This window comes from Chrysochloris asiatica, unplaced genomic scaffold, assembly GCF_000296735.1.
Source record: "Chrysochloris asiatica unplaced genomic scaffold, ChrAsi1.0 scaffold00016, whole genome shotgun sequence".
NCBI lineage: Eukaryota > Metazoa > Chordata > Mammalia > Afrosoricida > Chrysochloridae > Chrysochloris > Chrysochloris asiatica.
In genome coordinates, this window is record NW_006408534.1 from 24377867 (window position 1) to 24399405 (window position 21539).

The 21539-nt window shown below is 35.4% G+C and overlaps 1 protein-coding gene across 6 annotated transcripts in view; it reads left to right on the top strand.

The window, feature by feature from the left end:
• The window catches only part of PUM2 (pumilio RNA-binding family member 2), a 145181-nt gene that overhangs the window by 85102 nt on the left and 38540 nt on the right, over window positions 1–21539 (top strand). For 3 of the 6 annotated variants that reach the window (XM_006835255.1, XM_006835254.1, XM_006835257.1), the window contains 5 exons: window positions 3233–3378; window positions 4696–4834; window positions 13841–13984; window positions 14106–14396; window positions 18797–19033. In XM_006835255.1, coding sequence (XP_006835318.1) covers window positions 3233–3378; window positions 4696–4834; window positions 13841–13984; window positions 14106–14396; window positions 18797–19033 — 957 coding nt within the window. Of the gene's footprint in view, window positions 1–3232; window positions 3379–4695; window positions 4835–13840; window positions 13991–14105; window positions 14397–18796; window positions 19034–21539 lie in introns of all 6 variants that reach the window. The other 3 variants (XM_006835258.1, XM_006835259.1, XM_006835256.1) reach the window with 2 other exon arrangements.

A 21539-nucleotide genomic window follows, 5' to 3' on the forward strand; every position in this document is an offset into this window, starting at 1 on the left:
AGGGTTATCATTGCTCATATCAGATGAATCTTGGCTGAAAGTAAAGAATACCAGAAATGTGTTTACTTGTGTTTTATTGATTATGCAGAGACTTTCGAGTATGTGTTATTATTACAAACTTTGGACTGCATTGCAGAGAATGAGTATCTTGGAACACAATTGTGCTCATGTGGAACCTACGTATAGGCCCAAAAGTAGTTGTTTGAACAGAACAAGGGAACACTGGTTTAAAATCAGAAAGAGTATGCACCTGGGTTGTATTCTTTTATCATATTTATTCAGTCTGTGTGCTGTGCAAATAATATAAGCTGAATTACTAGAAGAAGAACATGCCATGATATTTGGAGGAAGACTTATCATTAACAACCTGCGATATGCAGATACAACTGTACTGTTTGAAAGCGAAGAGGACTTAAACTGCTTTTTGATGAGTGTCAGAGACCACAGCCATCAGTATGGGTTACACTTTAGTGTAAAGAAACCAAAAACCCTTAACACTGGACCAGTAAATAACCACTATTCATGACTGAAGTTGTCGTTAAGTCTCCATTTTGCTTGGATCCACTATCAGCAGTCAGTGGAATCAGCCATTAAGAAAGCAGACGTTTATTGCATTAGGCAAATCTGCACAAGACCTCTCTAAGTACTCAAGAGCAAGGATGCCAATTTTAGGACTAAGGTTTGCTTGACCCAAGCTATGGTACATTCTGTAGCTTCACATTCGTGTGAAAGTTGGACAATGAATAAAGAAGACAGTAGAAGAATTTATGTATTTCAGTTACCATGTTGGAGAGGAATATTAAAAGTACAATGCACTACCAGAAGTACAAACAAATCTATGTTCAAAGAATGCTTCTTAGATATCAGGATGGCCAGGCTTCATCTGTCATACTTTGGACATGTTCTCAGGAATGGACCAGTCCCGGGAGAGGGATATCACACTAGACAAAGTTGGAGGGTCAGCTAAAAGCAGGAAGGCCCCCCAATGAGATCGATTGTCACAATGGCAGCAACAATGGGATCAAGCTTAAGAATTGTGAGGAGGGCACAGGACAAGACAAGGCAATGTTTCGTTGTCTTGTTCAAAAAGATGGCTCCTAACAACAATAAAAGATTCATGTTATTTGAAAATTGAACCTCAGTTTTGTTCCAAACCTGATGGGTGACCAAAGACCATAATGTCAGGGATTCCACCATTCTCTGTGTGACCAGTCATCGTGATCTTTATGATTTTTAGTTTTCTTCCAGGTTTTTCGCCCACATCTGGAACTAAACTCACCCCTGTGATACCATTTTAGCCAAACATTAGATAGTTCTATCAGGGTAACGGAGTCCTGGTGTGGTGCTGTGGGTTAATGCACCAGACTGCAAAGCCGTTTGAACCTCAAGGTTGGTGGTACAAGTTCACCAGCTGCTCCTCAGAAATCCTACACAGAGTTGCTGTGGGTCGGAACCGACTCCACGGCACATAACAACAGCAACAACAGATAAGGATAACAGGAGTCTTGGAGTGGCACTGTGGGGTGATGCACTGGACCATAAGATTGTTTGAACTGCAAAGTTCAAACTTAATTTTTAGTTCAGATTCACCAGCTGTTCCTTGGAAATTGTTCACCAGGTCACTATGAGTCAGAACTGACTCCAAGGCACTTAACATTATAAGGGGAACCAATAGCATTAGTGAGATACACAGCTTAAAATAATCAACAATTTGAGATGAAAATGGCAGCACTTCCCCAAGGACAAAAGGTTAGTAAAAGTTAGGAAAGAAGAGTAATGGAAATGGGAAACATTGGAGGAAGTGGAATAAATTGTTACTTTGAGGGGATTATACTCAATGAGATGAAAAAAATGTGTTATTGAATAGAAAACTGATCTGATCTGTAAGCCTTCACCCAATTCATAATAAAAAGTTAATAATATACTGATAATAAATTTATGCTAAAATCCTGTTAGTGGAATTTTAGAAATATGTTCATTAAATATAAAGCTGTCTGCTCTCGTAAGGATTGAAAGTCTTGGAAACTGAATGCAGGGTTGCTCTAGGTTGGAGTTGACTTAAAAACAGTGGGTTTGGATTTAGGATTTGTTATGTCAGCATTCAAGATGTCTGATCTATTAATGATTGTTGTTGTTGTTTAGTATCATTGAGTCGGTTCTGATTCTTAGCAACTTTGTATACAGTTCTAAGGAGCCAATGGTGGGTTTGAACCACCTACCTTATGGTTCAAACTGGCCTTGTAGTCCAGTGCTTTATCCTGCAGTGCTACAACAGAACTTGAGTTTAATAGTTAAGACTTATTATATACAGTGGAGTCTTGGTGTGGTGCCTTGGGTTAATGCGCTGGACTGCAAAGTCGGTTTGCAGTCAGTCTCACCACCTGCACCTTGGAAACCCTGCACAGAGTTGCCGTGGGTCGGAATCTGCTCAAAGACACAAAACAGCAACATTATATTTAATAACTATTTTTTTCACTAGGAATCAAATACCTTGAGTAATGTAATCAGGAGCAGTTCTTTTTGTTTTCCTAGTTTGCTTAATTGTCTCTGTTTTCTTCTATTCATACATTATCTCATTTTCTTACCTGGACTCACTAATCCCGTTTTCTCAACACAAAGCCTGGTATCATGTTTAAATGTACTTTTCAGTTACTTTTTGAGATCTTGTGACTAATTCTATTTCATATGTGAAGTCAAATTTTAAACTAATGGTTTGCAATGCAGATACCATTGTAAGATTGGTTGCAGATTTTCCATAGTTTTGTGGTATAGATTTGGAAAGTTAGTAGAAACATTTTGTTTATTCTTTTCAGTGGTCAGGAACCGCTCTTATTTTTAGAGAAATGATGGATTGAACGTAGGAAATCTTATAAATTTACAGTGTCCAATGTTTCTTGAATATATGACTGTTTATTGGTTACAGATCCATAAATTGACATGTATTAAAAGTTGAACTGATTAACTGACCTTGCAGTTAATTGTGTTTAAGCTTCCCATATGTTCTTGAAGGCCACAGTTGTTGCTTAACACCTTGTAACTTTTAATAATAGTTGAATGATACTCTCTTCCTATAGAGGGTCTATAGTAAGTATAAATGGGTAGATGATTTTATGACTATCTTCCTTTAGCCATAGGCACTGTCCATTTTTATAATCTAATGGTAACTGACATCTTATGTCTATAACACTTACTGACTTTCTCTTTGCTTTTTTTATTGGGTGGTTGAATTTAGGTCCAGCAGTAGTTCCACCTCAGTATTATGGTGTTCCATGGGGGGTGTATCCAGCCAATTTATTTCAGCAACAAGCTGCAGCAGTAGCAAACAACACAGCAAATCAGCAAGCAGCAGCATCACAAGCCCAGCCTGGCCAGCAACAGGTATACTCCTTCCTTCTGTAAATAATATTTGAACATTGATTCTTTGAAATTTTATAAGTTCATGGTATTTATCTTTTGGTTCCTTGATGTGTAGTACACTATCTGACTTTTATAGTTGGGCCAAAATGTTTACTGCATTTTTTAAGCATCGGTATTAAATGAATTTCACACATTGGGTTATAGTCCATGTGTCTATTTCTGATTGCTCGCTTGAAATCTTTAGAAAATTTGAATATTTTCCCATCACTTAAAGTTGCATTTGTGGACCTCCCTCAAAATTTCGCTCACTTTTATAAAAGTATCTTGGTAAAGAATAAGAACATTATTACGATATATTGAACTGTTACTGTCAATCAAGTTTATTCAATTTTATACTGATGAGTGAGTATGGTGTTATTGGCAATGAGTTTAAGTTTAAACTGACTTAATATTACATTAGGAGTCCTGATGTAGCGCTGTGGGTTAATGCACCAGACTGCAAAGTTGTTTGAACCAGAAGGTCGGCGATTCAATCTCACAAGTCCCTGCTCGGAAACCCTACACAGGGTTGCTATGGGTCAGAACCGAATTGATGGCACTTCACAACAACAATACTGTATTGATGCTTGATTAATATTCTCTTTTATCTAAGTCCTAGGACATTATGACAATATTGTTTAGTAAAATTTTTTAAACCTTTTTGAGCAAAGATGAAAAAAAAAAACACTTCCTTAATAAACAAATAGGAGCCCTAGTGGCACAGCATGTTAAGCATTGGAAGGTCAACTGCTACCCGGAAGGTCAACAGTTCAAGCTCACCAGTCACTCTACAGGAGAAATATGAGGCTGTCTTCTCTCATAAAGACTAGTTATTGTTAGGTACCATTGAGTCAATTCAGACTCATAGTGAGTAGCCTTATGCACAATAGAACAAAACACTGCCTGGTCCTGTGCCATCCTCTTAGAGTGTTCTAATTATTAAGAGAGGTCTTGGTATGGTACTGTAGGATAAACACTGGACTGCTAACCACAAGTTTTGCAGTTCAAGCGTACCAGCCACTCCTCAACCGTATATAAAGTTGCTATGAGTCTGAACCAGTCCAGTGGCACTTAACAAGTAAGTTATTAACAGCCAGTGAAATATCCATTGTGTTTTTGGTGTTAATGTGTTTTATAATTTTTAATGCCAAAAGTCCTTTCATTGAATGCAGATATATTTAAGGAATATTCAAAAGCTAATCTTGTTGGTAATAAGTAAAAAATTGTCAAAGATACATTTCTTTTTCTGTTGTTTTATAATTTTATTTATACTGGGAAAATATCATTTGTCCTTTGTAGGTTCTCCGTGCTGGAGCAAGTCAGCGCCCTATTACTCCCAATCAGGGTCAGCAAGGGCAGCAAGCAGAATCACTTGCAGCAGCTGCGGCAGCAAATCCAACTTTGGCTTTTGGTCAGGGTCTTGCTACTGGAATGCCAGGTACATAGCTGGTTACCTAAAGAAATGTGAATTATTTTTAAATGTTAATTCAAGGTTTTTATACCAAAGAGTGTGAAGTAAATTATGAGCTGTCTTTAAAATCTTGTCTACTTAAAACAATTTTTAGAACTCAGATGCTAATAGTTGAAGTCATATCTAAATGCGTGAGATTCATTGACAGGAAAATATGGTGCAGACATTAGAATCCTCGGATGCAACCAGTTTTTCTTATTCTGCTTATGTCATAAATCATAGCATCATTCCAGCTTTATCCAAAAATTTCAACATAGTTCTTCAGGAAATATAAACCAGTTGGTTAGAGCTTAGCCTGCAAGACAACACCTATTTACCATTTTTGTCTTTTTAAGAATAGTTAATTCTGAGAAGTTTGTAGCTATTTTTTTTTTCTTGTTTAGTCCATTTGTAGTATTTTACACTTAGTATTTATAACAGTAGCAACAGTATCTTTAAAATTCTATGAAAGCCTACCATATAACAACTATACTATGAGATTTTTGCCATTACTGTTTAAAAATTATTAGAAATAAGAATCCACAGGGATTGTAAAAATAGAGACACTGCTACTACTTTAACAGTAATTATGGAAGAAGGAAGAGGATTTTTGTAAGGCAAAAAAAAACGCTTCTCTTTTTAATTTTGACTTAAGTGAAGACTCACAAAGCAGATTATGGCTTTACATTTAAAAACATTATTTGTATTGCTTCAATTCAATGATTGCAGTCCCCTCCATGTAACAACAGTATTTCCCTCTGTTCACTTAAATTATTGCAAGGTATCTCCTGTTACCTTGATCTTTCCTTTGCTAACATCTCTCTGTTGTATGTTGTAACCTCCCTTTGTTGTTTGTTGTATATTGCATGCTGTGTCAACCATGTTAATATGCATGTACCTTCCATCCCGTAAATAATTTTTGCTCGCCTCCCCCCATAACCATCATAGATTTTAAAATTTATTATCAAGAAAACATTTTCTTACCTTTTTACATTGGTCTCATATAATGTTTGTCCGTTTGTGATTAGAGTCCTGGTGTGGCGCTGTAGGTTAATGCACTGGACTGCAAAATCAGTTTAAACTGCAAGGTCCACGGTTCAAGCTCACCAGCTGCTTTTAGGAATTCCTATAAAGGGTTACTGTGGGTCAGAACCAACTGTATGGCACTTAACAACAACAACAATTTTACTCAGCATAATGTCCTCTAAGTTCATCCCCATTAAGAGTGGTTTCATAGATTGTTTATTGTTCTTCAGTATTGTGTAGTATTTCATTTTCTCTTCCTGTTCTGGAATTCCAGTTATCCATAAGTTGTTTACCCCTTCTTTTGCTGATGGGCATTTAAGCTGTCTCCATCTTTTTGATGTGTCTCCTGTTTTCTTATCCATTTAATTCTGCTCTCTTTTCTTGACTAGTGCATTTAAACCATTTACATTCAGTGTAATTCTCAATAGATATTAATTGATTGTTTTCATTTTGATGTGTGTTTACTTGTTTCTTTGTTCCACATAATTTCCTATGCTGAGTTCATTTAGTTTGTGGGTTTTCTTTTCATTTTCATTATTGTTGTGCTAACATTTACTAAATTTTTCTGTTTTTTAATTGTTATTTTGATGTGCAGGTGTATTAATTTTCTTTGAGGTATCCCTGTGATTTATTAATTTTCCCCTCTTTTTAATACTGTGTAATTTTGAGATCTGCATGGCTTCCTTGCCATTTGGAAACTCTGTATTTTAAACTGTTCCATTTTTTTGGTTTGTAGTTGACTTCATTATAAATTGATGTCTTTGATTCCCTATTTTCAGTCTTACAGGTTTGTTTTAGTTTAAATAATTCTACACTTGGCTTGAGTTCTGGGTGAGTAATCTTCATGTGTTGTTTGCTGTTGTTGGTTCTCAGTACAGAGAACACCTTTTAATATTCTTTGTAATATTGGTCTGGTCATTAAAAATTGCTTAAATTTCTGTTTATCAGGAAATGCCCTAATTTTATTACTGTATTTAAGGACAGATTCGCTGGACATATAATTCTTGGCTGGCCATTTTTCTCTTTCAGAGCTTTGTATATGTCATCCCATTGCCTTTTTGCATGCTTAATTTCTGCTGAGAAACAGGAGCTTAATCTTATTGGTTCTCCTTTGTAGTCCCTGAGTTTCTGCCAGGATTCTTTGCTTGTTTTTGGTTTTGGGAAATTTGATCCTGTTTGGGGTTCGTTCAGCATCATTTATACTTAGCCTCTTACCTTTCTTCCATCAACTCTTCTATAATTTTCTCTGTGCTTTTCATTTTCTCTTCCTGATCTGGAATTCCAGTTATCCATAAGTTATTCGTCTTCATGGTCTCCCATATAGATCTTAGACTTTCTAAAGATTTTTCATTATTTTTTCTGATTGTTTTTCTATGATACTAGTATGGAGAGATTTATCTTTAAGGTTACTAATTCTGGTTTCCATTGTTTCAGTTCACTCCTTTGCCATACAATGTATTGTCTACTTATGAAAAAATCTTAGGGTTAATCTTCTGGATTTCTAATTGCAGGTTTTGTATTGTTTCGCAATTTGCATTTATTTTGTCAGTTTGTACTTGTATTGTTTTCCTGACTTCTAATTTTTAAAAATTTTGTGTTCTACTTGCTTTCCTTGTATATTTCTGCCAGCCCTTTGAAGGTACCTAAATCATCCCATTCTTCTGAATTCTTTTTCAGTTAGTTTCATAGCATTTTCTTCCTTACAAACGTTTTCTGGCTCTGCATCCTGATTATTTGTGTAAGTCATTTGCTCTTGTTTTTTTGAACTAAAATTGTCTGTTGTCTCCAGGGAATTGTGGTGTTGTCATATTTGAATTTAATTGTGTTGATTTGTTCTTAGGCTGTCACCAACTGACTGTCTTTTGTGGGTATATTTCGAGAATGGGAGCATGTACTCCTTTTTCATTTGTCATATGTGCCCTTCAGTTTAGGATAGGTTTACTCTGTATTGGTGTTGGCTGCTTTCTATTGTTGATGAGGTAGTATAGGAGCTGGTATTGTCCTTTGTTCAGTTTGGGTGTATGGACACAATTGCTGTCTCCTATAAGGTAGGAAAGAGGAGAAACCCTCCCTCTCACAAACAAGAAAACAAAACAGAATGAACAAGTAACCAACAATGAAAAGAAAAAATAATTAAGAGAAAAAAGAAAAATGGGCAGCAACCAGAATAGAAGGATGTAATAACTACAAAGACATTTGAGTGACAAGGAAATGGAGCTATAGAAGCGAATAATAAGAGAAAAACAAAAGGAAGAAATTTAAAAAGCACTTAAGAATAACTACAATGAGAAGTGAGCGACACATAAATGGAGCTTAGGAAAAGAGAAGACGACATTAAAGGAAGAAACTTTAAAAATATTTATAAAGCCAGGTAGCTGAAGAAAACAGTAAAGAAAGATCAAAAGGGTTGGGTGATGGGGGATGGTAAATGAGAAAGAGAATAAAAAAGGAAAAAACAAAAGTGGAGATAGGATAAAATTCAAGGGAATGGAAAGAGAAGGAGGAGAAAGAATAAAACCAAACCTCAAATTTTTAAAAAATGGAGCTGTTGGGTCCAGAGAGGATAAACTCTGGGGAGGTCCACTGTAAGCCAATGGTGCAAATGAAGTTATGTGGGGGAGATGACCACAGAGTGCCTGCCCCTAGATGAAGTTCCTTTTGGCCTTGGTGTTAATCTATATTCAGGGCACTAATCCAGAAGTGGTTCGTGGATGCCCTTGAGGAGCAGAGTGACTGATTAAATATTCATCTGACGGCTCTTTGGGTTCTATAGGTCTGGAGCTGAGCCTGTCTGAATCCAAGAACCAAAGTAGCCTCTGCCTCACTGGTGTAGCTCCCAACTACATGGCTCTAAACTCCCAGAGAGCAGAGCTTGCACTGGGTGTAGATGATAGTATAGGATGATTACCAAGATACAGTGGGTAGGAAGCACACCTTCCTTCTGTTGCCAAAACTGCTTACAATAGTTTTAAGATGGTCTCACTGTGTTTGTGACCAGGCATTCACCAGTTAGTCTCGCTGTTTTGCCATCCCTGCTCAGCTTCTCCCCCCAGCAAGCATTCAACCCACTTCTGTAATCTTTCATCTGAAATTTAGGGTGCCAGGATTTTCATTTGTGTCTGCTGTATTTGGTCTCTTATACTTTTGTTGTAGAGGGTCCTGTAGTGCATCTGCATGTACGCCATATTGCCATAAATCCTAAGTATGTGTTTTGTTTTTTAAAAATAAATTGCAATGCTTTATTTAAATATCAATAGATACAACATCACTTTCCATTTTGATATCTCAATGTCTTAACATTTAAAGATTAAAATTTTTTCTAATTGTTGTTGTTATTAGGTGCCATCGAGTCAGTACTAACTCGTAGCCACCCTATGCACAGCAGAACGAAACACTGCCCGATCCTGGGCCAACCTCACTACTGTTGCCACGCTTCAGTCCATCAATGCTGCCACTTGACCAGTCCATCTCGTTGGGGGTCTCCCTCTTTTTTTCTCACCCTCCACCTTACCAAACATGATATCCTTCTCCAGAGACTGGTCCCTCCTGACAATATGTCTGAAGTATGAGAGATGAAATTTGGCCATCATGGCCTTCAAAGAGCACTCTGGCTGCACTTCTTCCAAAACGGATCTATTGGTTCTTTTGGCAGCCCGTGGCACTTTCAATATTCTCCTCTAACACTGTAACTCAAAAGCATCAGTTCTTCTAAGGTCTTCCTTATTCTCTGTCCAGTTTTCACATACATATGAGGTTATTGAAAATACCATGGCTTGGGTCAGGCGCACCTTAGTCCCCAAGCTGACATCTTTGCTCTTCAACACTTTAAAAAGGTCTTGTGCAGCAGATTTGTCTAATGCAAAATGTCATTTGATTTTTTGACTGCTGCTTGTGTGAGTGTTGATAGTTGATCCAAGAAGAATGAAGTCCTTCACAACTCCAATCTTTTCTCCATTGATAAGAATGTAGATTATTGGTCCAGTGGTGAGGATTTTTGTTTTCTTTACATTGAGATGTAATCCATACCTCAGGCTGTGTTCTTTGATCTTCATCAGTAAATGTTTTAAACCCCCTTCACTTTCAGCAAGCAAGATAGGTTATTTTAAATAACTTATCCCATGATTGCTAATTTCAGTAATTGTATAGAATTACTTATGTATGAAATATGAGTTCCAGTTTCCATGTAACTTAAATTTTCTAAACAGATAATTTAGGAGAAGTGTTTTATTCATTGGAAAAGAACAAGACTACATGATTGAGGGTTCCTTACGGTATTGTTGTTAGGTGCCATTGAGTCAGTGTCGACTCATAGCAACCTTATGCGCGAAGGTTAAAACACTGCCTGATCCTAGGCCAACCTTACTACTGTTGCCACACTTGAGTCCATCGATGCTGCCACTTGGCCAATCCATCTCTTTGAGGGTCTTCCTCTTTTTCTCTGACCCTCCACCTTACCAAACATGATGATATCCTTCTCCAGAGACTGGTCCCTCCTGACAATATGTCCGAAGTATGAGAGACGAAGTTTGGCCATCTTGGCTTCCAAGGAGCATTCTGGCTGCACTTCTTCCAAAACAGATCTGTTTGTTCTTCTGGCAGCCCATGGCACTTTCAATATTCTCCTCCAGCACCATAAATCAACTGCATCAATTCTTCTTTGGTCTTTTGTTATTTACTGTCCAGCTTTTACATGCATATGAGGTTATTGAAAATACCATGGCTTAGGTCAGGTACACGTTAGTCTTCAAGCTGACATCTTGGCCATTCAACACTTTAAAAGGTCTTGTGCAGCAGATTTGCCTAATGCAATACATCGTTTGATTTCTTGACTGCTGCTTCCATGAGTGTTGATAGTTGATCCAAGAAGAATGAAGTCCTTGACAACTTCAGTCTTTTCTCGTTGATTAGAATGTTGTTTATTGGTCCAGTGGTGAGGATTTTTGTTTTCTGTACATTGAGATGTAATCAGGCTGTCCTGTTTGATCTTTATCTGTAAATGTTTTAATTGCTCTTCACTTTCAGCAAGCAAGATTGTATCATATGCATATTGCAGGGTGTTAATGAGTCTTCCTCCAATCCTTATGCCACGTTTTTCTTCATATAACCCAGCTTCTTGGATTATTTGCTCAGCATACAGGTTTAATAAGTATGGTGAAAGAATACAACCCTGTTGCACACCTTTCTTAATTTTAAACCATTCAGTGTTCTCATGTTCTGTTCAAACAGTTGCCTCTTGGTCCATGTACAGATTCTGGAATACTCATACTTCGCACTGTTATCCATAGCTATTCATGATCTACACAATCAAAAGCTTTTGCATAGTCAATAAAGCACAGGTCTGATTTTCTCTGCTTTCAGCCAAGATCCATCGGACATCAGCAATGATATCCCTCGTTCCCACAACCTCTTCTGAATGTGGCTTGAACCCTTCGAAGTTCTCTGTCAAAGTATGGTTGCAGCCGTTTCTCTATTACCTTTAGTAAAACTTTACTTGCGTGGGATATCAGAGAGATTGTCTGATGATTTCAGCATTCCATTGGGTCCCCTCTCTTTGGAATGGGCACGAATATGGATCTCTTCAATCAATCAGCTAGATAGTCACCTTCCAGATTTCTTGGCAGAGATGAGTGAGTGCCTCTTGTACCGCTTAAATTTCTTGTAAGATTTCAATTTTTATTCCATCAGTTCCTGAGCCTTGTTCCTTGCCAGTTCCTTCAATGCACCTTGGACTTCCTCCTTCAGTATCATTGGTACTTGATCATATGCTATCTCTTGAAATGGTTAATAACATTAACCATTGCTTTCCATCTTCTCTTGATGTTTTCTGCATCATTCAATAATTTGCCCAGAGAATCCTTCAGTAACAAAAGTCGAGGCTGTTGCTGCTCCTCTGCTACTCATCCATTGTCATAGTTTTCTGTCCTTGGGTTTAGTAGGTTCAATATGCAGGGAATCTTCAGGTCCAAAGGACATGCTTCACTGAGAGTTCCCCTTCCTGCTTCAGAGAAAACTCATTTTTAAATCCATAATAGAATTCCAGATTTTCACAAATCACAGTTAACTGTGTTAACTAACAATTATTTACAACTGAATTATGTCATCTAATCAGTATTTATCCTGCCTTATCTTTGTCAGGCCCATTAAGAAAAGAGTTGTTTGGTGGGAGTTGCAAAGGCTGACACCAGAAGAGCCCTATTAAAATAATTCAGTATACCACAATTATGTTAAGGCATTTTGTTATCTTATAAAATTTGGTCGTCTTGTAATTTATTTATATTCACCTCTCTTCTTTCCATTCTATGAAAAAACTTTATTGCTTTCTTTTTCTTACTTTTTGTTGTTGTTGTTTAGCAGGAAACACTATATTGGCTAATTTTAAAAGAAAGCAACTTTTATGAATGTCTAAAAATAATAGACTATATCTTTAGAGTCATGATATTAAAGATAGTAAAACATTCAAGAGAGCATTTTTAACATTTTATCTTGCCTTTCCAGCAACAACATTTAGCCTCTTTACAAATACAAACATTAAAGACATTACAGGAAAGCTGGAGAGTGTGTGGGCATACCATTTTTATTTGTTAAGCTAAAATGGTGACAAGAACTAGATATTTTCATGAAATATTTGGAAAGCATAATTGACTGTTCTTTGAAGGTGAATTGACTGAAGTAATCACTCTCTTTTGGGGAATTTTGGTTTAGTTTTCTTCTTCAGTAGGGTATTTGTAGCCAAACATCCAAATGGTTTTTAATTTTTTTGTTTTTTAATTTACAGTTGATTTTAAGTAGATGATAATGCTCCTGAGAGTAACAGTATGATGATACTTATTCTTAGCTATAATTACTATATTTAAAAGCAACCTTTGCATGTGAAAATGTTAGTCTTAGCAGTAAGATTGTATATATCCTAGTATAGTTTATTGTGCTTGAAATGAATTTAACCTGTGGTATTAGAATGCTGTAAAATTTCTTCCTGTGTTATGAGTATAATTTTACCTTGATTTTTTTTCTTTATGATATTTTAAAAAGCACAGTCACAAATTGAGATGGGAGCATATTTCAACACATTGTGTGTTTTAAAACACTATTTAAAGTATCAGAAATTGCCCATGCATTTTTCCAGCTTTTTGTCAGGTTATTTCAGTGTGAATTTTTGTCACTACACAAAGCTTTTCTCAACCTGCGTGTGCGGGCCCCTCCCTGTTCCCCTAAACCATCCACTATATGTAGTTAACTTCCTTCTTAGGCATTAAAAATGGTATTATTTTTGTCCTAATTCAAAGAATTGAGACAGTAGTCTCTGGAATTATTACCTGTGTTCTGTGGGTTAGATGAGGAATCCCTAGTTTTCTTTGTTAAGGGACAAGTAAACATCGCTTCCATAGCCCTGAATAATGCCAAGTGCTACCTACTTGGTATGCAAGGATACCAAGTTTAGCAGAAGAACCTTTATTACTAATAGGCTGTTACCTTATGATTTTAAGGAGTCCCTTTATATCATGATAAAAGTTTTTTAGTAGGAAAATCTAAGAAAATGCTGGGACTGAGGCACTTAGTGTAGAAATTCAGTAAAATTGCATGGGAATCATTTAGTGTATGACTTCATTTCCCCTTGTCTTACCTATCGTTCTCTCAGCCTGACTAAATATGATATTTTTCTAATGTCAGGCATTGATAACCCATAGTTTGTATATCAAAAGGAAAATACCTCCTCACTTCGGAATTCTTTCTTCTCTATTAAAGTATCTTAAAAATTAGAAGAAAAAAATTTGCATTGTCATTTTAAGTAAGACCATCTCAAATGTGATACTTCTCATATGATAATTTAAAGAATTTTTATATTAATAGTATAAAGTATCTGTTTTACTGGTCAATACAAAATTACAAATGCAAGCTAAACTAAGATGCATGTTTATCTGTTTGTTTTTAATGTTTTCATTAGTAAGCATTTATTTTAATGTTATCTAGGCTATCAAGTCCTAGCTCCAACTGCCTATTATGATCAGACTGGTGCCTTAGTGGTTGGCCCTGGAGCGAGAACTGGCCTTGGAGCTCCAGTTCGATTAATGGCTCCAGCACCTGTTTTAATTAGCTCAGCAGCAGCACAAGCTGGTAAGTGTAACTGACATTTTCAGGGATAGTATTTTGTGTTGTGTTTTTACAATATTTTTTAAGTTATATAGTGGTTTCCTTGGGTACTTTTTAAGAAATATCTGAAATTTATCTTTTATAGCAGCAGCAGCAGCAGCTGGAGGAACTGCAAATAGTCTTACAGGCACCACAAATGGTCTGTTTCGGCCAATTGGCACTCAGCCACCACAGCAGCAGCAGCAGCAACAGCAGCCCAACACCAATCTACAGTCTAATTCATTTTATGGGAGCAATTCTTTAAATAATAGCTCACAGAGTACTTCTTTATTTTCTCATGGACCTGGTCAACCTGGAAGTGCATCGCTTGGCTTTGGAAGTAGTAGCTCTTTGGGTGCCGCTATAGGCTCAGCACTCAGTGGATTTGGTTCATCGGGTAAGTTATTTTAAGTTGAGTGTACTCTGCTAAGTGGATATGAGGTGTGTGTGTGCTTTTTATATTAAAATAAGCAGTAGTAATATATAGTTAAAACAAGGCAGAAATAGTGTTGGTGTATTAGTTTAATTTTTAAAAAATCTGCCTGCCAATCTTTAAACATTTGTGAATGTTGAGTTCATTTCAAGCAGTCCATCCTTTACTCAAATATAATACGTTTTGTTTTCCCACTGCCTTTAGAATCATATTCCTGTAATTTTGTTTGGAGCAGTATATCATATGCTAATTACTAGCTCTTCCTTATTTTCTCCATAATATTAATGTGTGAGCAGCTAAATATTTTGCCATCTTAAATGTTTAGTCTTCTAAAATAATCTGTGCTTATCAGATGATTTATTCTTATTCAGTGCTGCTTCATTATGGTTTTATTTATTTAACATAGTAAATAACAGTAAATATACTTTAATGCTCTAAACAGCAAGCCCCTAAGAAACTTTATCAGTGTGCTTATTTTTATTTTGGATTAAATACATTAAAGCCTTATTTCACACAAAATAATATAGATAAAAGTGTTTCTTTCTATATTAATAAGCATTATTAATAATTAGGAAGTCCACATTTTAAATAGCTTCACAAAGAAAAATTATCCACAGAAACTGGTTTCTCACAGATGTGAAGAATAAGTGATGAAGAGGCCTATGCCTGTTCCATGTTCATATCCTGATTATTGTATTAGAATTAATTGAGATTTTCACAGTATTCAGGATACTTAAAAATAAATAAATAAACAAAACACCTAAACAAGAAAGCGGCTTACCCTACTTTTGTTGGTACAGTTAGCAGCCTTTTCTTCATGAGGGCAGGGCTCAAGCCTTGAGAGATTTCCTTTTCTATAGCATTTTAGCGCCTTTAATATCTGCTAATCTTTTTTCCCATCATATCAAATTAATTCCTTTCTGGTGTGGAAAATGGCAAAACTAACATGCCAGTCATTATATGCTTGCTGGTTTTCTAATGACATGTCTCCTGCATTTGTAGCATTTATATTTATAAGAGCCATAAGCTTTTACATGCAGAATGCTCCATTTTTAAAAAATGAAATTAGAGTAAATTAATGTCATTCTTTAAGAAATGGACACAAGAACTGAGGGGAGGGAAAATTTAGTGAGCATCAAGATTGTTTAGTCTTTTAGCTTTCCTGCTTGAGTTTTTTCATCCCTTTTTGGAGTTCTGTATTTATCTCCAGCTCAAATAGTCAGTCCCATAGGACTCATTCTTTGTTTCTAACACGGTTGACAAGAGCATTTCCCCCTTCAGAATTCTAAATATTCAGAATAAAACTAAAAGAATATGTAGCTTTTTTTTTTTTTTTTAAGTATGGAAATAATTTCTAAAGTACAAATTTTAGACCCTAAATAAGAGTAGAAAAGAGTTTTGACTAAAGACAAAAAAACACCTTATTCCTTCTGCTGATAAAATATGTAACTAAGGGTCTGGTACAGCTTTGTAGGCCGCCTTACATGGTTCTTCCAAATACCCAGTTGTTTGGTAGTTGTAGAGACTGTTCCCTGCATTCTAGTTGGCTTAAATATTTTATCCCTTATAAATGTCCCCTGCTGATGCCTCTGCTGAAAGCTTATCTTTACGTCTTCTCATGCCTCCCTTATTTATAAGCACCGCTTACTCAACTCTGGTTTTCAGTTTGGGGTAGTCTATTTTACTGTGCTTCCAAGGACATTAGTGATTGCCACAACTGAATGCCATTTAAAAGCTTGTCATCTTTTCCCTCCTCTTGGACATTTTGTGAGAGTTCATTCAAGTTATACATGTATGTACTCTTACAGCATGTCCACTGTTTGACTTTTTACATTATGACAATTATATACCTATGTGAAATATAAAATACTTAGTTGTGTGCACACACAATTATAATGTTGTTGTCAAGTACTGTGGAGTCTGTTCCGACTCATAGTGACCCTGCACAGGGTTTCCGAGGCTGCAGATCTTTACGGGAGCAGAAAGCCTCATATTTCTCTCGCGGAACAACTGGTAGTTTCAAACTGCCGACCTTGAGGTTAACAGCTCGACTCATAACCACTACGCTACCAGAGCGCCTTACACACCCTTATTTTCATAGCTATCTGATGATATTTTTAATGCTTAAATCTGATAAATACCCTGCTTTGTACTATTAGGAAGCTTAGTCATTAAAATAAAGTGATTAAATCATCCTTTTTCTAGCCCATTAGAAAATGCTACTAGAGTAGACAATTTGTTAATTAACATATAAATTAACAAAATGGTTGATATTGCTTAGTGACTACTGCCTAGTTTCTTAGCTATTTCAGCTATACTTCATTTCATATTTCATAGTCACACTTCAGTAGATAATGTAGGTATAAAGTAAAATTTAGGAAGCCAACTTGTTTTTATTTAAAGTGAACCTGCTACTGAATTATTTTAAAATGCTTGACTTGACTTTTCCTTTTTTGGAGGAAAGTAACACTGCACTTAACAAAACTGGTTTTTTTATGTTTTTGTTTTTATTGTTAGTTGTCAGTGCAACACTGCTGCTAATCTCATTAGACAGCTAATGTCTTTTTCTTTGTCAATTAAATTGTTTTCTAAAATAAATAGGAATTTTAAATATAGACATGTTTTAGGAAAATCACTTTGACAGTGTCCTTTTAAATTAGCATAGTTAATAAGCATACATTGACAATTTTGACAAAACCAACTCATGAACAATTTGTACATTAATATCTGTATATTTGTTTGTGCTATTAAAATGCTTAGAACTACTTAGTACTTCCTTATTATATGATATTTTTAAATGTGAGATTGTAATAAAAAATATGAGTCTTTCGGAAATAGCACTGCCTGGTATAAAATGTTGAATAGCATAATCTTTTGCTTAATACATTAGTGATAGCCTGGTTTTGTTTTTGTTTATCTCTTTATAGAATTTTACATTTTACAAAACCAATGCAATCCATTTTTTTGTTTCATAAACTTAATTTAGGCTACTTACCATGTGCTCTGCTAAATTTCACTTTAGTCTGTATCTTATACGACCTATTTATAAGAGACTTGCTATTAGAAAACCAAAAATTAATAGAAATTTAAAATTCTCTTGAACACAATTGCCATATTGGCCCGAATATAGAACTTGTACTTATTCATTTAACAAGAACTGTAATGTGAAATTCTATTCAAGGTAAACAGCACTAGGTTAAAATATGCTAATCCTTAAAAATAATAATTTTTAAAAATGTAAAAATTTGATCTCATGTGTAAGTTCAAGAGTCCTAGTTATAGGCAGTCCTTATAAATACAAGGTAAAGAATTTAACTATATGTTGAAATACACAACCAGAACTTGACATGCTCTGCTGAGCATGCATAACGCATTAAAGTCATCCTAGAAATGTTAGTCTGCTTTTTTCCCCCCCTATTATTTTATGGAATACAGAAAAGTTAAAAGGATCAGTTAATAGTTGAATATGAGAGTAAGTCAAAGGAATTTAGTATGTAGTCAATAAGAGATATGTAAGATAAGATAAATTATATATATAATCAGAGGGGGAACTTATCAGTATTTCCTTGAGGGACAAGTCTCAGGATGTCAGTAAATAGAATCTTAGGAATGGAAGAGTCCTGAGGGGTAAGTAAAAGCATATATTTTGGTTTGATAACAAGTCTTTTGGTGTGTTCATAGTCATAAGCAGTATTAATTTTCTAAAAGATTGTATTTTCGGGTATATTTTTGCAATTTAGTTAGAGAATAGTGAGAATTTGTAGTATGAGAAATACTGAGGAGTTGCTATCTGTATTTCATAGCTCCCTAGTATTTGGGCCAATATGAACTTAAAAGGCTATGATTTGAACACAAGTAAGTTAAAAGCCAAATCTAATGTGAATGGTGAAGGAAATGTATTAATATTCTGTTAACCAGTATAATCTCTTTTTTTTTTTTTTTTTTTTTTTTGGCATTGAGCTGAAGTTTAAGAACCAGGTTCTAGAGATCAGGACACTACCAGATTTTAACTTTATTGGAATTTAACCTCTAACATGTCCTAAAAGAGACCACTTGTAATTGCAGGGTTTATAATCATACCAGGGTATTAAAGCACAGTAATCATATGTGTCAGTAGTAACTATGTGTGAAATAATGAAACATATGACTGCTCTGTTAAGTATTTGGTTAATGTTTTGGGGTGCATTTATACCCTTTTATGATTAATAAGTTAGTGTATGTAGTTATCACAGTAATTATCTTCTCCATAATGTTTCTAAAAATAATTATTGTGATCACTTCTTTTATTGCCCAGCAAGAGTTGGGGATAGGTTTTATTCAGTTAACACTGTATGTAATTAGGGTTTTTTTTATTTCTTCTTCAGTTGGCAGTTCTGCAAGTAGTAGTGCCACAAGGAGAGAGTCTCTATCTACTAGCTCTGACTTGTACAAAAGATCTAGTAGCAGCCTAGCACCCATAGGGCAACCATTTTACAATAGTCTGGGATTTTCCTCCTCTCCAAGTCCAATAGGCATGCCTCTGCCAAGCCAAACTCCAGGACATTCACTTACGCCACCGCCATCACTTTCATCACATGGATCCTCATCCAGTTTGCATTTAGGTAAAAAAAAACAACCCAAACCCTTTTTATTTGTATGTATACATGTATGTGTGTTTGTGTGTATGTGTGTGCGTTTATAATATATGTAAAATATTTAATGTTCTGTAAAACATGCCAAATTGCTTTTGCTTTTAGATGTTAGCCTTTTGAAAAGGTTCTACTTTTCTGAAAACTCAAAGTGAGGGTCTGATGTACAGTAAGGTAAAGACCCCCTATTGTACCTTATATTCCTTTATGAAATGCAATGGTGTGTTTTTTCTTGTCTGTGCTTTTGATTTGTGTGTGTTTTAGATCATCTGAAAAGTCAACTATTGATACATAATAGTGAAAGAGGGATTTTGCTAAAAGTTGTTGCACACCAGAAGAAACCATTAGTCACACAATTACTGACTTTAAATAATCATTTAGTTTAGAACAATGGTTTTTGCTTTGCCTTTTGAATGCCTGGCCATTTAACCCAAGAGGTTATATCAAGAGATGTGAAATTAGTATGTTTGTGAGTGAGAGAAGCTTATGGGTTTGGTCCATGTACTTCTCTAAATTTTGAATGTTTTGTTAATTTAAGAAAAAATGTTTTTTATATAGTTGGAGCATTTAGAGCCTTTATATTTATATCTGCATATTGAAATTCCTTACCCTGTCCACCGGATTATTACTTTGGAGATTGCCTCCTCTTCCCCCCAGATATATTTAACCTTTTAATTTTGCTAAGTCGGTTTCAACTCATAGTGACCCTGTATAGAGTTTACAAAGAATGTCTGGTGGATTTGAACCACCGACCTTGTGCTAGCATTCCAGTGCTTATCCTACAGTGCCATACTAGGACTCCTTTAAACCATTTAGAATAACAGTGTATTTTGAGGTTTTTAGATACCAGAGACTTTCTGATACCTTTGTCTGGGTCCTTTTCTCAATGAAATGATTTGTTAAATTAGAATTTTTGATACCCTAGCTACTGCAACTAAAACTGAAGGATTTTAATGCTGACTTTTATGCTTGGAGCAATTTTGATCAGAATGTGATTTTTTTTTAAGTGTTATTGCTCATGTAAGTAGATGTATTGTAAGTTAGTCACTGTTTCGGCCCCTAGTCCAATGGGTATTGCTATTTTTTTCTAAAGCTCACTAATAACAGTAAATATCCATCATAATAAGTATCTTTTTAAGTCATCCTCATTGGGATTTATGTTGTTTCAAGGTGGGCTAGATTTTCTTTTTTAAAGACCTTGGTCCTCTGCCCAAATTCTGTTCTTTTGATTATTTGCTTATTGTATTGTTGTTGTTGTTGTTAAGTGCCGTCGAGTCGGTTCCGACCCATAGCGACCCTGTACAGTGTTTCCGAGGGTGTAAATCTTTACGGGAGTAGAAAGCCTCATCTTTCTCCTGCGGAGCGGCTGGTAGTTTCGAACCGCTGACCTTAAGGTTCGCAGCCCGATTCGTAACCACTACGCTACCAGAGCTCCTTTTGTATATATTTAATATATTGAATTGGGTCCTTAGATCTGCTATTTGGAGATTACCAATTTTTAGCCTAACACCATCTTTCATTTGTCATCTTTTCTTCTTAGTCACATGAGTTAAACAGTTCCTCATTTCTATTACTATGCAGATAACTACCATTCCCCAACTGCTGTCCCCTCTCCCTACATAAGACTTATCTTTGAAACTTTGAACACAAAATCTTGGAACAAAACGAACCTTAGAGTAGATTTACTATAATAGCTGTGTGTTTTACTCTTTAAGATTGTATTTGTCATGTCCTGTCATCCCCTCCACTCCCCCATAGGTAAGTTTCAAATAAGATTCCTATTATTCCTTGTGTTGTACTTTGGAGCCTCTATAAATGATACCATTTTTCTATATCTTATTTAAACAAATGCCTTTAAATGTCTCTAGCAATCTAGGCATAAGCCTCTCTACTTTTCTGTAGATAGTAAGGAGTCTAGCCTAATAGATGTTTAAGGAAGGAATTCTAGTCATTTATGGAAAATAATCATCACTTGGACCAGTACTTTTACATTATAGACTGATACTTTTGCACCCTTGCTTAACTACTTGATTTTAAGTTAGTTGGAATTAGTTGATTATTTTATTACGCAATTTTAAGAAGGGACAGTATTATAGTGAATGACATTCCTTGAGACCTAAGGCCCCAAAATATTTATGTAATGAAATAATTAATTTTTAAAGTTTTCTTTGCCTTGTTTTAATGACAAAAAAGCCTATTATCAAATAAGATGTTTTCTATTTTAAAATAATAGGCATTTGATCAGTTTATTACATATTTTTAGCAGTGTTAAATTTTTAATTGTTTTCAGTGTTCATTTTTTAGTGATGATCTTAAATCTTTCTGTTCAGATTTGCAACCCTGATACCGTTTTAATATTTTAACATTAGCATGAAAAATTTATTCTTCCCTACTCTAGTACATACATGAAAGGTAGAGAGTCTTGTTTTAATACAGCCATATTATGATGTGATACCTTTCAAAATTAATAACATTGGAG